Source organism: Ambystoma mexicanum, chromosome 2p (assembly GCF_040938575.1).
Source record: "Ambystoma mexicanum isolate Mex_15411 chromosome 2p, UKY_AmexF1_1, whole genome shotgun sequence".
NCBI lineage: Eukaryota > Metazoa > Chordata > Amphibia > Caudata > Ambystomatidae > Ambystoma > Ambystoma mexicanum.
Genome location: NC_090923.1, coordinates 1,452,260,462 through 1,452,280,810, shown reverse-complemented (window position 1 = coordinate 1,452,280,810; position 20,349 = coordinate 1,452,260,462). Strand labels below are relative to the sequence as shown.

Here is a 20,349-nt window from a genome sequence, read left to right as displayed (position 1 = left end):
TGTCCTCGCGTATACTGAGAAACTGTTTAACCTTTTTCCTTCCTTAACATTTCCTTTCTGCAAACCTCAGAAGCTGTATAAATGTCATTACTGTCCTTGTGATTGAAGTCACCTCATAGTGTAGGAATTGTGTAAGAAGCATATCCAAAGATTATCAACTAACTTGTTCCGATTCTGAAAAGTAATTTTAAAGTATATTTACATTTTTACATGAATTGCCTTTTTAAAGAATGCTTATTTAAAAATTGATGTTAAATAAATAACTATTTATAACAGAAATCTTGTAAGTGTTACTTGGATATTTGTAATTACGGATTTCATTTGTACAGCTCTGCAGTTCACATTTACCCCTCTTGAGATAGGCCTGGCTGCTCAGTCACGCTACCAACTGGTGTAGTACAGACCTATGATATATGATATGATAGCATAGGTTATTTATCATGCGCTTAATAACCAGTGGTTTCTAAGCATGGACCCTGGGATCGAACCTGTGGTGCCCCGTGTCGTCTTGCTTCCAAGGCGAGCACGTTGCCCCTGAGCTATCTTCCCAGCATATACCAAATGGTGGGTTACCTAACACCATGCAGATTAGTGTTGTGTAGTCTCACACAGTGAGACTGCATCAATTCTTACCTAACATCTGTCGTTTAGAAAACGGGGCCAGGACAGCAGTGGTCTCTTCGCGGTTACTGGAAGGGTCTGCCGGCATCTTTGGTCGTCTTCTACTTCGGATCTTCTATTCCAGTGGTCAACTTGCCTTCTGCCTCAGGAACCTCACCTTTTATAAGGATTTCCCATTCATTCCTCTGCAAACTCTCCCTGTAGTTTACAGAAAGGCGTGGGTGGCTGTCAAGTAAGGACAGCCAGCCCCCCAGTGGGAACTGGTTCCATTCATGCACATCAGCAGACAATGGGAGTGTCAAACTCCTCCCCTGCTTCCTGTCCTCACTGACACACTGTAGCCTAGGCAGGGACACAAAGGGTTACCGCCAAAGGCAAAGCCTACATTCAGGCCTAACCTTTCCGGAATGGTAGAGGAAGGGCTAACAAAGGCCAACCACACAAGAAATGGCAAAAAAAGAAAGAAGCCACCATGTTAGAACATAGGTCACCCTTTGTGCATAACCAGGGCTGTGAATACAGACTGTGGTGGAAAATTGCACAAAAGTTGGTAGATCATGTCCATTGCCACCAGCCACAACTATAGGGTTGTCAAAGTTAGAGGAGCAGAGAGAAGGGAGATACTAGGTATCCCCTTAGCACTTCACATAAGGTGGGGTGTGCACATCTCTCATAAGTTAGTTTTAGGAAGGATACAAAGTATCCCTCTTTCCTTAAAAACAGTAGTACTTAGGAAAAATGAAAGAATATAAAAGGAGATCTCAGAGACCCCAGCAACACTGCACATAGGGTGCTGTGTGCTGCAAAAGTGAAACACGGATGCCCTTAAGAGAAATGGAGGAAAGCAAGACTCCATAATAAAAGGTAAAACACAAAGAACTGAGTTCCCATGGTTAGAGCAAGTAAGAATGGATGGGGGGGAGTCTTCCCTCGTTCAGAACAAGGAAAAGGTCCAGAAGTCTAGCAAAAAGTGCTGGGGGGTCTCACTGGGCGAGGGGATTACGCATAAAACTGATAAACCTCCCTCACACTGTATCAGGTCAAAATGATTGACACAAGACCAGCATAAAGCATGTAAATATTTGCATCAATTTCACAGAGGCATTAGGCTTTCGAAGTCCATCGCTATGTACTTATGAGTATTTCAGGGTTAGATTGGAGGGCCAAACAAGCAAGGCACAAGCTGTAAAAAGTCAGATATTCCAGAGGAAGTCTTCAGTAGCAAGTAAGTAACACTGATTGTTGGGGGAAAGGGTCAGGGACCTCGGGGGTAGGCTCTCTACAGGCACATAGGTTTTGGCCCTAGGCATACGTGAATGGGTTAACTTCCAAGCACACAAATCGCTACTCCAGCAACACAGGAGTAACAGCGCAACTCTAGGTACGTTCTACCAAGAGCCTAACAGTACCTTACAAGTGAAGAAGATGATGCAGGAGGATGTCCCCGCGATGCAGCAGCAGCAGCCCGGGTCACCAGATTCTCAGTCAGGTAGACAAAAGAAGGGACACTTGAATTGATCTCGCAGCAGTCAAGTGAAGATGCTCCAGTCAAACGATTCTTTGTGGTTCTGGAATTTTGGTGCCCTTTGTAAAGAATCAGTGAAGAACAGTTACTGCCTGGTTGATTAGTCACAATTTCTCACTCTAGCACTCTGTTGAGGGGCCTTCAGGGAGTAGAATCTTGCCTATGGAGGTCCATAAGGAGTACACCAAAGTTTCGGGAGGATTCGATCTATGGAAGAGGATGCACTATACAATGGCCACAGTTCCCAGGGTATTGGCGGTTTACAGCTGGGAAAGGTCACAGCTTGTTGCGGAATGACTTGAAAGGCAGGTTGTCTGGAGACTAATTGGTGCTGCCAGTCAAAGGGAGAGAGTCATCCGCTTCGGAGTTCTCACTTGGAGGAGGGGTCGGACAGCAGCAATTACTCCAAAGGCATCTCCGGTCGTCTGGAAGTGACGAAAGGCATCTCTCCTCTTCTTCTGTGTCGATTCCTCCGTTCCAGTGGTCTGCCTCAGAATCCATGCCTCTCATGCAGGAACCCAGCGAATCAGCACCAATGTACCATTGAAACTGTGGGTGGTGGCTTTCTTTTCAGGACAGCCAGCCTCCCAGATGGAACTGGTTCTAGGCAGGCACAGCAGAATACAAAGAACAACAGAGTTTTGGAGTCCTCCCCGGTTTCCTGTCCTCACAGACACACTGGCAGGCTTCTGTGGGTACAGCCTGGGAGTAAAAATTGCACAGAAGTAGGAAGGATAAAAGCACATCCACCAGCCATTCAGATTAGCTTGTCAATGTAACCAAAAAGTTACAGGAGCAGTGAGAAAGGGGGTACAGTGTAACCCCTCGGCACTTCACATAAAATGGGGTGTGCTGATTTCACAATAGAAAGTAAGGATACTAAATAAACCCCCTGACCTTGGAAACATGTGTCCCCACAAGGAAAATACCTGAAAATAAAAAAGGAAGCACAAGGGGCTCCCAGCAACACTGCACAGAGAGAGCTATGTGCTCCAAAGGTCATTGATTGATGCCACAAAACTTGGAGGAAAGCATGACTCTAAGAAAACGATATAAAAAGAAATACAAAGGATCCCAAAGAAAGGGTAAAAGAATGAGTTAGTGGGGAAAAAGCTTCCCACTCAGTCATGAGAACTGACAAACAATTCAGGAGTCCAGCAAAAAGTGTGGGTGGACTCACATGCGAAGGGGATTTTACATAAAAATTGAAAATCTACCTAACAATCCCGAGGTCTGGTTTACTCTCATTGATAATACTGCCTTGATGTAGGTCCAGACTGATCTTTCAGGTAGGCTTTGATTTAGATCGTTCTGCCAATTGAGTCCCACTAAGCTTTGAATGTTTCCAGTTGGAAGTGTTGTCAGTCACAAAGAGGCCACAGCCAGGGCAAGACGATGAATATATTCTACCATTGAGTATGTTGTGAAATGCAGCGGAGGTTGGGACAATGTTAGGGAGAATTCTCAAAAATATGCTAATTTCCTTCACCTTAGAGACCCCCAGCAACTTTGCTGGATTTTGAGGACTTGATTTTTTTACCTGGAGAGAATGTGACCCTTTTTCCCACTCTCTCATGTATTTTGATATGTGTTTTACCTGTGTTTTCTTTGGTTATGGAGTCTAACCAACTCCATAGGCATCATCTTTTTCAATTTTTTATTTATTTTTTATTTGTTTGTTTAATCTCTACAGATTTTTTAACAAAATAGAATTGTAGTAGGCAAGCAGAAGGGCAGCAGTTGGTGTTCTTAGAAGAAAGAAAGAAGAAAATGAGTTCCCTGGTGTAGTTGGAACACTGCTCAAATCATGAGAAGGTAGCATCACTTTAAGGATGTGTTGCATGATGTTCACTGTAGCTAAAAACCATTTCACTTTGTCTCCTCCTATCAATTTGTTCCAACAATTTTCCTCGTCTTGGAGGCTGAAGTTAGATATGGTGTGTTTCAAGTAAGCAGAGCAAATGTCTTGCATCGCTGGACAGTTCAGAAGGAGGTGACAAATGGTTTCCTTTTTTGTGGTAGATTTACAGATACAACAGCAATTGTTGGGGCTAAGTTTCTGATAGCCAGAACTTCGTTTGTTTCCAATAGGTTCAGGCGGATTTTCAAAAAATAGTTCCTTGCCGACCTACTTGGGAATAGTTTAAGATATGTTTGTACAGTGTCCAACTTCTTGAAAAATGGGGTAAGGTGGCTGGCGAGTTTGTATTTGTTTGCTGTTTCGATGGTCTTTATCCAGTCTAGCTCTCGAATCTTTTTGATAACTTTGACTGGGTTAGTTATGAGCTTGTCCTTGTTGCTTTCCACTGAGTGTAAGAGGGTCAAGTTTTTAGTTTCCCATCGCAGCAACATTTTACATCATCCAAGCCGGATTTCTTGGTTTATCAGGCGATAGCCGTGTGGCAAGTCATTCTGGATACATTTCCTATATAGCAAGACGCTATTGGAATCTACTGTAGTTTCCAAAGATGAAAGACTGAGTTCGCGTCTAATCAGTGCGATAGGGGTTGATTTTGGAAGACCAAAAATTGTACTCCAGAAGATTGCTTCTAATTTAGGCCATAACTCTGTAGGGAGGTTAGGCATAGCGACAGCGCCGTAGGTTAAAGATGGTATAACCTTCTTTTTGTAGAACTCTCTGACTGGGATCGATGAATATCGTCCGAATTTGATATCGATGGCTTTACCTAGGGTTGCTAGTTTTTTCGTTTTTTCATAAAGTACCTCTTGCATCGCTTTGTCCTTTACCGAGCTGTCTAGTGTAACACCAAGGTACTTGAATCTGGGGACTCTTTCGATTGTGGTCGAACCAAACGGAGGTGGATCTTTTCCTTTTTCCTCGCTGACTTTTCGATAACCATCATTTTTGTTTTCGCTTCGTTGATTTCCAAGTTATTTTCCACCATATACTGCTGTAGGTTGGTAAGTTGGCGTTGTAGGCCTATAGGAGTGTGATCTAAAAGGATCAAGTCATCCGCGTAAAGCAGGCGACTAATCTGGTCTCCTCCCAGTTTTGGTGGAAATGCTCAGACTAATTTTTCGGATTCTTGGAAGTCTCCTAAGTATGTCCAAAACAAGGCCGGGGCGAAAGGCAGCCCTGTTTAACACCTCTGGCCGTGTTTATCCCCCCAGATAGAGTTCCTTGTTGGTTCAATCGGACTCGCATGGACGTGTTGGAATATAAGGCTTTGATTGGACCAAGCAGTTCATATGGACATTTCCATAGAGTAGGTTTCTGCCATAGTCACGAGCGGTCAACTTTATCGAACGCCTGAGTGAGGTCGACGAAGGTGATGAATAGACGAGTTTGGCCTTCCAAGATCTTACTTTTCAGCGAACTCAAGATAAGTATGTTAGCGTTCGTGCCCAGGATCTTTTTAAAGCCTGTCTGTAGATTGTCCTGACAGGGGGCTTTGTTGGCCCATGTTGTAAAATGTTGTAGAAGGAGAGACCCAAAAAGTTTGCCTATTGGGTCTAAAAGGGCAATTGGGCGGTAATTGGCTAGGTCAGCCCTGTTTCCTTTTTTGTAGATGGGCACTATGTTCGCGCAAGTCCATGATGGTGGGATGGATTTGGAGGTAGTACAGCGACTAAAGATTATGCTAAGGAGTGATGACCAAGCTTCTGCGTGCGTTTTCAAGTCAAGGTTAGTGATTCCATCTGGACCTGGGGCACGGGATAGTTTTAGTTTTCTTATCAAGTCTTGGATGTCCTCGATGTTGTCTAGCCGAATCCAAGGGGTGTCACAATTGCCCAAAGAGCCCTGGGCGTTTTTTGGACTTTGAAAGAGGGAGTCGAAGTGGGCCTCCCAAGTCGATTGTCCGATTCCATTCAGTTGGCACGGAGGAGCACCAGGTGTTGTTGAGTGAAGGAGGGACCAAAAACCTCTTGCGTGGTTGCCGTTTATAGCCTCGAGGATGTTTTTGGGATCTTGCTGGTATAGTTTGTGGCAGTGACCTCTCAGCCATGCTTTGTAGGTTTTTACGGCTGCGCTGATGATGTTTAATGATCGCTGGGGGTCTAATTTTCGTGCTTGCCTTTTTGTTCTTCTAAGTTTTCCGTGATCAGTTTGTCGTAAATGTGCTTTTGTTGAGTCTTAGTTTGCTTTTTCTTCCCCTGTGGGACTCTGAAAGTGGTCAGCAGTGGAGTATAGTCCACTGCCGTCAGATGTTCGCGGTAGATTAAATCCTTGTAGGCCACCGTTAGAGAGCTGATAACCCTTTCTGTCATTCTGAGTCTTGTACCTTGGGATGTTATTTCTATGTTAGAAGTCATTGATGGATTGTTAGGTGGACTCGAGGCCCAGGTGGTTTCTAAAAGGTTATGGTCACTTTCAGGAGTTCTCACCACTTTGAATGTTGTTGTTAAGGGAAGTAAAGATCGTGACACGAAGATGTGGTCGATCGCCGATTTTGAATTTGCTCTTTCCTAAGTTGGAAGTCTGTTTGGGTTTAGAAAGACATGATAAAGGTTAGAAAATGATCTGGTTTTCATCATGTTCAGCCATTTTAAGGATCTCTGGTCTGTTGATGGTCTTTTTGGCTTGCTCGTGGTGGTGTTGGTGGAACCCTGACAGTTGATGTTCAGATCCCCGCATATGACTATGTGGTCAGGTTGATGATCAGCTTGGAGCCAGTCAATTTCCAGCTCAATCATGTTGATAAATTTTGAGCAGTCTATGGTAGCTGGGTTTCAGTAGATGGTAATAATGACCATCAGCCTTGTCCGTGTTATATTGGTTTCCACGTGAATTGTTAGCCAGTTTAGCTTCACCATCAGCATGTAGTGGTTCTCTTTCAATTTTTGAATATCTGTTAGGCCGCGTCCGCTACGGATTGCGATTAGTTGGCCTGCTGTTGGTCGTCCTGTGGAGCCTTTTTTGGCTAAGACTATGTGGGTCTCATAGCCATCGAGGATAGGAGGTTGGAGTAACCACGTCTCCTGGAGACATATAATGTCGTAGTCACTCAGATTTAGTTAGATGAAGAAAGCCTTGTGTGTTCCATGAACACATCTTTATTTGGTCTTGGTCGCTGGGTAGTCACTCATGTTGCTGTTGATCTTGTGCTTGAGTGGCTATTTTTGGCATAGGATCTTCAAGACTTTTGGGAGCCATGACCACATGGTCTGAAGTGAGGAGCTTGGGAGGGGATTTATCGCGCTGGAGCAAATCTCGTTCTGGACCTTCCTTTCAATTTGCTGTGGTTCTTTTCGTTGCTGGATCTTGCGTTGAGAGCTTGGGCCTGTTGAAGAATCGCGGTAACTTAGGTTTTGGTGGGCCAGTTTTAGAGGTTGAGCTGTTGTTTTTGATGACGTCGCTATCGATTCTTTGTCCTTGTTGAAGGTTTCTCTCGACGCTGAAGTAGTTCTAGTTCTCTTTGGGCTACTGCTGTGTTTTTGGTGGACTGGTCTGAATCTAACTTTTTCTTTTGTAAATTCAGAAGTCTCTTTAGGTTCCAAGTTTCTGTTTACTTTTATTTTCCTTGAGGATTCGGTTAGGTCATAGCCCATGATTAACAGTTCTTCTACTGCTGTTCTTAGGAGATGATGTTATGTACAGATGTGTGATCGCCTTACAGCGATTGTGACTTGGGTCGACTATCTGGAGGTCAGCCGATTTCACCGAACGTAGTTTCGGGATATGACTGAAAAGGTCGATAACTTCTCTTCTATTTAGCGTGACGTTGTCGTGGTTCCCCAGGATCTGCTCTAGTTTCAATATCCATCGGGTTTGAGTTTTCTTTTGGTATTTGTCTGTTCTGGATATGTAGAAAGGCCTTGGGGAAGCCTTTGTGTGCTCTCTGGTTGAATTTTTCTCTGGATGGTCGTTCGGTCGAGGCTCCCGAGATCCTCTACAGGATTTATCTTTGTGTCGCGCCCTTGGCCGGTGTATATGGTTGTCTCGCTTGTTTGCGTCTCAACTTTGATGGTTTGATCTTGGATGAAAGGTAAAAGTGTGCTGGGAAGGTTGGACCTTTTGTGGGTCATTGTGTTTTCTGATCGCTCGGCGTCTGCAATTCTCGAGGATAAGGAATGGAGATTCAGGGTTCCTCAAGTTCTTCGTTAGTGTTTGAAGAGGCATTTTAGCAGGTTCGGGGTTTCCTTGGGGCTCCGAATGTGGACTTGTTGTCTGGTCCGTTAGATGTTGTGTAATGTTCATCATGTCTTCATTATTTAGGAAGGCTTTAACCCCTCTTGGGGATTGGTCGATTATTTCAATTTCTTCGGAGTGGAGCACTCTTGCTTCTTTTGTTGTGGGCTTAGGTTTTAAATGCGCCACTAGCTGTTTTGGATGTGGTATCGCTTTGCCCTTTACTTGCTCTTGTTGTTGGAAGATGGGTTCGAGTTTCAGATTCCCTCTGCGTTTAGATTTGACATCTGTAGGTTCTTTTGAGGTCTTTTGCTTTACAGTTTGAAAAATCGCTGTTTCTGTTAGATCGATAAATGGTGCTGTTTGCGTGCCTTCTGATTTTAAAGATGTCTTTGGTTGGCACGTGAGCCTTGTGCTTAGTGGGCTTTCTTGAGCAATGAAAGGTGGAGATAGATGTTGGTTCAGTGTGGGGTCGGTGGTGTTTTTCTTTGATTCTAAAGCCGTGATGTACCCTTCAAGGTAAGTCAGTTTGGTTAACATTGAAGCTTGGATCGATGTTTGATCTTTTAGGGTGTCTCTGATTGTTTCATAAAGTTTGGTAAATGGAGTAAAAGCTATCGTTATTTCTGACATCAGGGTACACATGCCAGGTTTTTTTGATTGTGGTTCTTTTGATGTTGCAGAACACTTTGGGAACGTGGTCTGCTCCTAGTTGGAGACAATGGTTGAGTAATTGGTGTACTTACAGAGGACGGCATTCTGATTGGTTGATCCAATGAGTGTCTTCTTTGATTATTGTAATTGTCTAGGTTTGAGTAGAATGAGTCTAGAGTTTTCTCGAATTGCAGTCTGTTTTTAGATTTTGAGGGAAGCTTGTTTTCGTACACGGTTCCCGAGGTTTGTTTGTTTGGTCTATAAGGCTCTTCTAGATCAGGGTGTGGTGATTTATCCACCTGTTCTGTGTTATTGTCACGATCCCCTAAGCAAGGCTTTGGGTCACAATAGAGGGTCACGTCTTGTTGTGAAGGTAAGTTCGGTCTGGTAGGGGACTTTCTCCCAGGCGTAGGTGGGTTCGGGTTTTTTGTTGGAGTAGGAAGCCCCGCCATCTGGATTCCATCTTGGGGTTGGTTCGGAGCTTGTTGTTCAGGTTCGGGCTCTTTAATGTCGGGGGTAGGTGCTTCTTTGTGGGTAGGCGCGGGTGCTTCAGTCCTGTCTGTTGTTGTGTTTGTCGTTAAAGGTGGTGGGGAGGACGTTGAAGCGAAGTTTGAATCCAGATCACACACAACGGGTGACACAACAGACTTTGTTAGTGCACTTGCGTTTGCAGGTTTTCCTGTGAATTGCCAGTTAGCCTTATTTATTTTTTGACCGAGGTAGACATCACCTCTCAAGGAGGGTAGAGAAGATTTTCGTTGAGCTACTGCCAACCTACGCTGCTTACGAGGTGGGGTATTTTCGTTTACCACCTCAAGTATTTCGGCGTCCGTTAGTTCTTGGCACTTTTCTTGGATTGCTTTAGAATGTTTTCAAAAGAAGTCTGATAGTAAGGGAGGTTGAGCTTTCTTTGTACCTTTTCTTGTGCCTTTGGGGCCTGCTAGGCCCATGGTGTTTTTCTTGTTCTGTTTTTGGGACGCCCTTAGTTTCACTAAAGGTTTTGTATGTTTGTTTTGTTCAACTTTGTCTGGGTTTTTATCTGTAGAATCACCGGTTTTCCGTGGTCTTTTTTCTGGTTTAGGGTTTTTTTTTCTCCCTTTTTGTGGTGCACTGTTTGGGGTGTAAGGTCAACGTTAGATTCAGCGTGGCCCTGCGCTTCCGAGGGCGTCATTGGAGATGGTTCTATGTGGATCAGTGCTTTTACCGTTAATATGGTAATGGGTGGAGCTGGTTCGATGTTGGTTTCACTTTCCATGCTTTCCATGCTGCGTGTCGGGCACACAGCTCCAGGCGTCTGCACGGGTGAGGGAGCCGTTTGCGTTGCTGCTGTTTCTGTGGGCTGGCTCTCTCTATTCTGGCCAAGCCCCCGGACATCACCCCCACTCGTCGGCACTCCATGGGACTCATCCCCCTGGGGGGCGGCCGGGACAAAGTCGGCCGCCGTCGATCCCGGCAACGCGGCTGCCAGCGGATCCGGAGAACTCAACGCACCCCCCCCCCCCCTCCGGGGGACAGCAGAGCTCCGGCGAAAGCCAGACCAGCACGGGAGCGGGCAGAGGTCGTGGGGAGGACCTGGGCCGTATCACAGGGCTCGTTTGAGGTGAGGTTTGACCCCCAAAGAGGAGCGGCGGTGTCTTTTCAGAGTGGAGAGTCACAGATTGTAAGAGCTTTGTGTTTTTCACTGGAGATAGTCAATGGGCTGTATACAGTGCCTCTCTTAGTTTGCAGGTTTGCCATGCTCTCGGCGTTGGGGGAAAGAAAGATTGTTGATGTTCTTGTGTGGTGATTATGGTTTTGGGGGGGACGTCTTGCGAGAGCTCCTTAAGCAGCGTCCTGTGACATCCTCTAGGTCGAAGGGAGGAGGCGGGGGGGGGTTGTCTTTGCAGTTTTTGCCATCTTGCCTGGCATGACTGCAGGATTGCCACTCACCACCACTCCACGTCCGCTCCGCGGAGTAAGTGATTCTTTGTAGAGGTAAATGGAAACACGCCTCCAAAGGTTGCAGTAAACAGGAAAAAAATACTGGAATGGTGGTAGCAGACTGCAGGACTGCCACTCACCGCCACTCCGCATCTTTTTCAATTGTGTCACACAGCACCCTCAGTGCAGTGACACAGGGAAGCCTTTCAGGTTTCCCAAGGTTTAACTAAACTAATGTTTCCCAGAGTAAGTAAAGTGATATTGACTTTATTAGTCTTTTAAATTCCTAGACCCAGCACACCCTATCTTACAATAGAGTGCTGGAGGGGCTACTTAGTATCCTCTATGTCTAGATACTCATGTAACAGTCAAATGTTACCACTTCCTCTCAGAATGGCTGGTGGCAGTGGTTTTACAACGAACTACCATGATTTTTCCGACCGCAAACTATATTGTAGCTCTGGTAACGTTAAATCGCGGGAGCCATCTTTTTCAAGGTGGCATCTGAGCCTCCTTTGTTAAAACAGGCCCTGGTCTTCTTTTTTCGCCATTTCTTTGTGGAAAGGTCCTTCTAGAGTTTTTCTCTGCGCGCCAAACCAGGTTTGGTCTCTTTGATCATTCGCCTTTGGCGGGCTTCAAGAGTGAAGACCGCCTCTGGCTCCAGAGTATCTGGGGTAGGCAGGAAGTGAGGGAGGTGCCTGAAACTCCCTGTGCTTAGTCTCATAGGAGACCCAAAAGCACTCTGTGATGATTGGCTGGATGATTCTCCGGCAAGGACAGCCACCCTGCTGGGTGAGTGGTAGCTAGGCTGGAATGAATGGGAGAGAACTGAATAAAAGGCGAGTTTCTTGGCTTGGAAGGCCGAGTCGACCACTGGAACGAAGGAACCGAAGAAGAGCTTGAAGAGGACAGCTGCTGCAACTCCTGGACCGTTGGTTTGCACGGTGAAGCCCTGCTGCAGGTCCAAATCGCCAAGATCACATCGACAGAGAAGCCCTGCAAAGGACGACTTCTCCCTTTGAGTTGGTAGGAACAATCAACTCCCAAGTAAGCCACCTGCACACCTATCGCGGAGCTGGTTGCATTTCCTCAGAGTGCTGCAGGAAACCGTAGAGCCAGGGAGAGGGACACCAGATTGTGTGCGTTACTTGTAAGCTGGCCGAAAACATTTGGAAGATCCTCCGGACTCCCACGACATCGGACCGACCGAGCCTAACCCCCCTCAGTTGGGTTTGGGACCTCAGAAGCAAGGTCAGTCCACCTTGACAGCCAGGACCAGCGGTGTTACCTGTGCGGTAGATGAAACACGAAACATCCACTGAAATTGAAGTTTGCTAGTTCCACGCTTTTGACCAGTCCTAGTGCAGTGCAGGAGTCCCCCGACTTACTCCCTCTTGTCCCCACGACTGAGGCCCAGGAACAGCGAGATCTGCAGGAAATGCCAGGAACAGAAATCAACAGCTGCATCCTTTTCTTCATTGAAAGGTACTGTAAAACAAGACTGAGAGTACTTACCTCTCGCAGTGAAAGTGCTTGGAACTTTTGCAACTTGCAGGCCTAATCAGCTTGTGACCCAACATATGATTCTCCTTTTTAGAGAATTTTCCGTTTAACTACCAGAACGGCTTTATCCTATCCAAGACTTTAGCCCATTGACTTTGACCTAGCCTATTTAATTGAATTGACTCTTCTGGTGAACTCCTAGTATCTGCACTGTCTAAGAATAATTGTAACCTTTTATGTTCTCAAAACCTTTGCCTTTTACTCCTTTTGAAAAGTATTCTGAAATAGTATTGAAGTATATTTTTGTGTTATTATATAATTGCCTCCTTCTAATGAATGTTTTGTAACTGACAGATCAATAAATTAATAAGTATATATCACAGAACCCTTGAGTGTAAGAGTTTATTTGAACACCTGTGATTGAAGACCTCTATGTAACATCATTACTGCTCACATTCCCCTCTTGAGATAAGCCTGGCTGCTCAACACGCTACCAAACTGTGTAGTACAGACTTCTACCAAAGGTTGGTTTGCTCACACCTGTAGTCATAGTTGTGTGTAGTGTTCCCAGACGGTACTGTAGACAAACTTTGCCTAACATATTTGTTTAGGCAGCAGTAGTTTCCTAAATTCATTTTCAGATGCTCTGATGGTGATTTTCTTATCGCACACCTGAAGAATATGTCAAAGGTCCCTCCCTGTTAGGTAAGATTTTTATAGAAATTATATATCTTCCTGACCTGTGTCAACCCCAGAACATTCTGCTTTACTGGTGGATTATTTTTCCTTACTACCTCTGTGAGTGGGAACCTTTTTCCACACCCACAGAATCTTGTACTCTTTTTATGGGTGTCCATTTAAAGACTCTCCATAGTGTCTTTTTAAATGTATCCTCCTTAACAACGTTTTGGCAATAAAGGCCTATTGTTGCAGGGTTGCCCTATGGGCTCCCCTTTTAACTTTCTCTGGCTAACCTTGAGAGAACTACAGTTCCCAAGGGTAGAAAGGATCTTTGGATCCCTTTTACATGTTATTTGGTGAAACCAGCACACCACACCTTATGTGGAATGCTGGGGTGTTACAATGTATCCCCTTTCACACTAAAACTGTAACACTTCTGTTACAGGGACATGCTTACCTTCAATAGCTGGTGTCAGTGATACCTTGTACTAATGTGGCGCACCTTTACTGCGGGCTGTGTTTGCAGCTGCAGTAAAGGCACCTAAGGGTGCTCATTTCACCAAAATGGCCCCTGTCTTCTTTTTTCGCCATTTTTACTTCCCCTGACGTTCAGGGCAGGAAATTCCTTTGTGTGATTTGTGTCTTCAGTGGAAGGCCCCTTGATTCCCCGCCCAGGCTCCAGTCTGTCTGTGAAGGCAGGAAGCGAGGGAGGAGTCCAAAACTCAACAGCCCTTTCTCTTCTCCCTTGCCTGAATGGGGACAAATCCCAGTGGGGGGCTGGCTGTCCTGAATGGACAACAAGACTGCCCTTTGTTGTATAATGCACGGAGAGAATGCAGAAGTTGTGCTGTTGTTCCTGTTAAATGCTGCAAACCTGGAAGCTGAAGACAAGTCAACCACTGGATGTGAAACCAAAGCGGATGATGAAGGAAAAGCGGCGGAGGCGGTTTTCCAGCGACAGGAGAGCCTGCTGTGTAACCTAATCCTGCTGTAGACCTTCCTTCCAATCGACCTGGGGACTCCGAAAACGACAACCCTGAGCCAGAGCCTAGTGAGACCCACTAGACTCAAGAAGACCTGCATTTTGAGCCATCCCACGCCATGCTGCGACCTTGCGGGGCTGCAATACCCCAATACCCTGGGACCTCGAGCCATTGTGCGGTGCACAGTCTTCTGAATCTCGAATCTCGTTGAAACTTTGTGGGCATCCTTGTGTATTTCCAGAGACACTAATCGAGTCTGAGTCCCTTCACCAGAGTTCTGGACCTTTGTAACAACGAAAATTCAACCACAATATTCTGTCTTCTTCTGTGCTCCTGTAAAAAAAGGCACCAAATCCACAGAAACACATCCATCCACGAGGAAAACCTTGCCTACAGCCTTCTCCACTAATCCCTGCTGAAAGGTCCCTTGCAAGGTCCTGTTTTCAGTCATCACAACAAGGAATCCACTAACTGGGTTTTTGGCTGCAGATCCTGAAGTTCTCCTGCTGAAAAATCTTCATCAATGCTGAGGTACTGTGTTGGGTTGGGTATGTTCATACCTGAAGTCTCTTGTGATTCCTGTGAAGTGTGGGGTGTTTTCTGTGATTGGGAGGCCTCTCGTCCAGTTCACCCAGTTCCACTGAAGGAATCCTGCTGGGGTGTTTTCTGTGAAGCTCCTGGACCCTCTGCTAACTCTAGAAGAAAAATACTCACCTGTTTGCTCAGTCTTCCTGAGGAACTCTGATGTTTGCTACTTAAGAACCTATCCTGACACTGTCTGTTAGATACTAGACCCTAGTGACCCCCTTCCGCCACCGAGAACACTCATGCTCCAAGAATAAGGGAAAGACTTTTAAGGGATTGGGCCTTTTGCCTAGAAAAGAGAATACATGTTTAAAAGTTACTTACTTGTAAAAGAGTTAGTTGTAATTGTAACTCTGAAAGTGAACAGTTATACAAGTTCTTACTTACCTTGGATGTGTGATGCACTATTCTCAAAAGTATGTTTAACATCTTTCTTCCCTTAGAAACCGTTTTGCCATTCTAACAGAAAGTAGATGTGAGGGTAGATTACTCACCTGTGATTTGGTTGTGACTCTTCCCAAAAGTAATGTGTTGGTTTCACCAGATTATTCCTGTTAGGATAATTGTACGAGTTTCCCCCCAACTGGGTCTTGCTTCCCCTGACTTGCACTTGGCCTGGCCAGAATAAGTCTGCAGTAGGTTTTACTTACCTAGAATTACTTTGAGTCATTCATAAATTGTAACATTGGGGTTTGCTTTCCTTGAGCTATCTAACCCATTGACTTCGGTTATAACTGTCTCTAAAAGGAGGTACATAAGGTTATCTAGTATTGCTGGGAAAGATCTAACCTAGACTTCATTGGGAGATTGAAAAAGTATATGAGTTTTACTTACCTTGAGTTAGCTGTGTGCCATCCAAAAATAAGTTACAAGAGTTACTGCTTATCTCAATCTGTGTTTCACTGATCTCAAAAGCACCTGTAATTGAATATTACATCCTTAGGTTTTACTCACCTAGTAGAACTGTGTGTTATCACGAACGTAGTTATAGGTTTTTACTGTACCTAGAATAATTGTTCCACTATTCACCAAACGTATACTGTCCAGTTTACTGATTATGTGATTTGTTACCGAGCATTCCTGTACAACTGGTAGGGTCTACTACACTTGAATTACTGAATGGAATCTGAAAGTAACCATTGGTTTTTACTACCCAAGAATAGGTGTGACCTATACTCAATATGTATGAAAATGTTTGACTTCCCTAGAACTACTGTTAGGTATTCCAAATAAGGTTTATGCTTTGGTCTGTGCACCTTCGAGCACAGTGTTGTGTTTTTATAACTGTGATTACATATAATGTGTTGGTACTTATTTCCCCCAATATTTATCTGGGCATAGAGTATTTAAATAAATCCTTTATTGTTTACAATACTTTAGTGTTTCAGTGTGTCTTTGGACCATTTGTATTATAATTTAATTTGTACTGATTCTACAGCCCTCTCTCCCTCCTAAGATAAGCGTGGCTGCTCTGTCTACGCTACCAACAAACTCAGGTGGTACCGCCTTATACTAAGAGTGAAGTCTTGTACTGCCTCAGTTGAATGGTTTTGATGAAGTTGAGCAGAACTTCAGAAGAATTGTCCTAACAGTCCCCTATGTTCAATATTTATTTATCGCAGCTAGTCTTGTGATTTTTTTTCTCCAATCTGTGGATAGAATTGTGATGGTGCAAAATGAATACATTCTTTTCCAGCGAAATCAAAGTTAGCACAAAAGTACAAGAGAGGTATACATTGTCAAGAAAGGGCCTTAAAATATGTAATACTGAACTGGCAAAAATATTATGTAAATTTGCTGGTGTGCCCTCATCTAATTGGGCCAAGTCCCGAGACAATGACACAAACTTCTATTTGGTGAACTTTCATCTGCGAGTTGGGCAATGAGCAGAGTGCTAGTCAGAAAATACAAAACCGGTCCACGCTTCCACTTGTAGAAATTCAGGTCTCAGTCTGAAGCAAGGTTCTGAATCCTTGTCACCAAAAATGTTGAAGTATTTTATTCAATATCTCATGTATATTAAAGTGTAGCTGGAGTCCATTCATGTAAACACTAGGTTTCTTTTATTCTAGCCAAGTAAACTGAAGCGGAAGTTCTCCTCCTTCTTCAAGAGTTTGGTGATTGAGCTGGATAAAGATCTGTATGGTCCTGATAACCATCTTGTGGAGGTAAGTGGGGTATCACACTCATACATTTGAGGTTTTCTGCTTTAAGAGTAAGAAAGCATAAAGAAGCCTGCTTGGTTAGAACGGGGATCAGAGTAGGCCAAACATGGAGAAAAGCCAAGTTTGGAGGCAGAACAAGTGTTAGGAGCGATTTTCCTTTTTGCTGTTATTTGCATTCTTGTCTTCTGCCTCTTGGGTTTTTTACTGACCCTTTTGCCAAGTCAGGTGATTTTATCACATTTACCTCTGTAATGCTTCAGGGCAAGTACTGGGCAGTCCCTAAGGCTACCAGTACAGGGGAACCCTGCCCCCATTTATACCTTTTACGTAGCATTACTACACCTGTTACGGATACAGTTCAGGGATAAATAGTTTAACTACTGTTTTCCTCACTACTTTTTATTTTAACAGTTATAAATTCATCAACGGTTTCTGTAAAGTGTGTGAGGTGTCCAATTTGGACTCTTTACTAACTTTGTGTATGTATAATCTATAGCTACTCACTTTATACCCGTTCTAACCCTGCTGCGCATTAGAGCTGACTTGTAAATACCTATATATTTTTCAGTAAAGACAGTGGACCATCTTTTACTTGGTATCACTTGTGAGTGATCTGTACCCAATATTAATGTCCGCCTCTCCCAAAGGTAAAGCCCAATTGCTCTTACATGTCTATACATGTCTACCAGTAAGAGTTTGGTCTAACATTTGTAGAAACCCATATGTCCCAACAAACAAGTTGGTCCCTCTAAACTCTACACTACATGGAGGTATAGGAAAACCCTCCTAACAACCTCGGTATATCCCGTTGAAATAAGGCAGGTCAAGTGAAAAGGAAGCTCACTGAACTAGATATTGGTAAAGCATTGGAAGGTTAATTGTCTAATGGCGAGACAAACATGATGGACAATTGTTTGATGAGTAGAAAGCAGATATGGGGCATGGTTATTTGGCAAGCATGAGCGGTGCTTATGTGAAGGATTAAATATGTTGGACCTGTTGATATGGATTTCTAAAATCAACCCTGGTGGACAGATTTTATGAGCCCACCCTAGTTATGGTAAACATGGAGACTGAGTTTATCCAAAACCCAATCATGGTAGTAATGTTGAGCAGGCAAGGCTTTGTCTCAGGAGAGTGTGAGTGGAGCCATGGGCCTTCAATGAGTCCACAAAGAATAACACAGAATAATTCAGATAAATGGTCAGTTCTAAAAATACTGTTATTTATTTAGGCCATTAGAACGCACAGAAAAATGAAACTAGCAGGTAGTTGTATCACTCTGTGCCATATGAAACAAATCTATACAATCACATGTACGTTCACTTACAGTTAATCATTAAATAACTAAGCAGGTGAAGCAGGTAAGTAATGAAGATGTAGATAAAATGATGAGAACCAGTCACAAGTTCAAATCCCGATACTTTAGAAGTCTAACGCTAAAATGTATGGGGCCTACTACCCAAAAGTCACAGGTTCCATCACAAGGAAGAGTTCTCTAAAGGGATGCAATGGGCCCAAGGCTAACCCAAGGGCAGGATACTTTCTCCAGCATGGCGTCTGGCATGGATTCACATGGTCATGAATATTTCCCGTCCGCAGGCTGGGAATCCTCGGTACAGAAAAAAAAATCAGTATCAGTTTCGTTTCTGATCTGTCTTTCCTAGTAGTAACCAATCACTGATCTCTGGGTCGTACTGCCCACAGCCAATGACTGCCCTCTACCTAAGCCCAGCCTCCAGCAGCCATCCTCAGATTTTTACAGCACGTTCAAGTGTTGGGAGTCCTTGTGCTGTAGCTCTCGAGCTTTTACTGCGTTTTCGCGCTTTTTCAAAGAGAATTTCTCATTTTTCGGTTAAATGGAGCCTCAAGCTCCACTGTCTTTACATCCGATCAACGTGGACCCGTTTCGGAAGTTTCTACGCCCCTCCAGGGTGAAGATTTCGTCGAACAACGCTTTTGGAGGATTCCAGAAGTTTCTGAGGCCTACCCCGGACATGGCCCAGGATAAAGGGAGCTTGACGCCCGGGAAGCTGTTCAGGGCCTGCTCTGGATGCCAGCTGCAGAACGTGTTCAAGGAAGACGAGCATTCCTTATGCCTCTACTGTCTTCACAAGGACAAAACGCACGTGGAGGAGGACTGTGCGTTTTGCAGGAACATGTCGGAGCGGACCATGAGGGACCGCCATCTTTGTTTCGCCGACTGGCTGGAGGAAAAGAGCCCGTCAGGTAAGAAGAAAAAGAAGAAATCCGAGCGGTCTTCTAAGTCCTGTGAGGGCGCCCCGGCGACAGGGGCCCAACAGAAGGCTAAGCACTGCGAGTCCATGGGCACCGGGAGCACCGAACGGTCGGGCTCCTCGGCTGCCAGGCAGGGCGCACCCTCCCCGGCGCCATCGACCACGAGCCAACGCTCTGGCTCGGGTAAGAGGAAATCCAAGAACCCGGCCAAGCTTCTGGAGAGGCCCCTGTCGATCTCGAAGATTTCGGCTGAGGGGGAGCGAGGCGGGGAGCCCTCCCCCAAGGTGAAGGCCACAAGCACGCAGTCGGTGACTAAGGCCTTGATTCACCCAGCCAAGGCCTCTATTGAGGAGGTCGCGGCAACCCTGGCACAGCCTGTGGAGGTTACACCTGTGGTAGCGGCCTCGGGGCCCAGAGTCTCCCTGCCACCTCGGAAGGAGGCATCTTTCAAGCCCATCGAAAGAACCCCCATGAAGCCCCTAGCGGGGGAAGGGGGGGCAGTGGCCTTTGTGGATTCAGACACAACCTCCGAGGAGGAACTTGTCGAAGCCCCTGAGGGCCACGACGCGGGCATGGAGGGGGACCAGCCCGTCGAGAGGCATGCCGACGAGGGGGACGACGGAAGCGACGGCGGCGCAGACGGGGCCCCAGACCAACCATCGCAGCCAGTCCCGCAGGACAACTCTGCGGCCATTTTGATGGAAATTCAATCATTATGCTCTGAAATAAGGACTAGATTGCCGTTACCCCCGACGGAGGAGCCGGAGCCAGGCCCGACGGAGGAGCCAGGAGCAGGTCCGTCGGGAAGTCCACCACCCAAGAGGAGAAGAACACATCCTCCTGCACCCTTCCAGCCCTCGAGGCCTGCTCAACCCTCCTCCCCGTCCACGGTCCGCGGGGATGACACGGGCACGGACACGGCCACGACGGGCACGGACGACGAGGGCGGCGACGGTGGGGTGGACCTCCCGTCGTCCCCCCCTCCCCGGGTTTCCCCACCTGATGAGATTGGAGCCTTCACTGCGATGATCTCCAGGGCATCCGAGCTTTTCCAGCTCTGCCCCGAAGAAAAGAAGAAGGAGGGGTTCCTCTATCAACGTCGAGAGACCAAGAGGAAGACGGTCCTCACGGTACCTCTACTGGATGACATCTGGGACGAGGGGCTTTCCCTCCTCAAGAACCCATCCACGACGCCGGCAAAAAGGGACTGATACGAAAAGAAGTACCGGGTCCCCGACGCGGCCCCTCTATGCCTTAGAGCACAGCCGACCCCGGATTCAGTCGTCTCGGCGGCGGCCAGGAAGAAGGCGGGGGGGGCATCGACATCGACTTCACCGCTGGACGGCGAGGGAAAGAAGCTCAACGCGATGGGACGACTAGTCA

General features: G+C 45.7%; 1 protein-coding gene across 6 annotated transcripts in view; it reads left to right on the top strand.

The window, feature by feature from the left end:
- The window catches only part of SMARCD3 (SWI/SNF related BAF chromatin remodeling complex subunit D3), a 764,638-nt gene that overhangs the window by 472,238 nt on the left and 272,051 nt on the right, over window positions 1–20,349 (top strand). For all 6 annotated transcript variants that reach the window (XM_069646019.1, XM_069646022.1, XM_069646020.1 and 3 more), the window contains one exon: window positions 16,636–16,731. In XM_069646019.1, coding sequence (XP_069502120.1) covers window positions 16,636–16,731 — 96 coding nt within the window. The remainder of the gene's footprint in view (window positions 1–16,635; window positions 16,732–20,349) is intronic.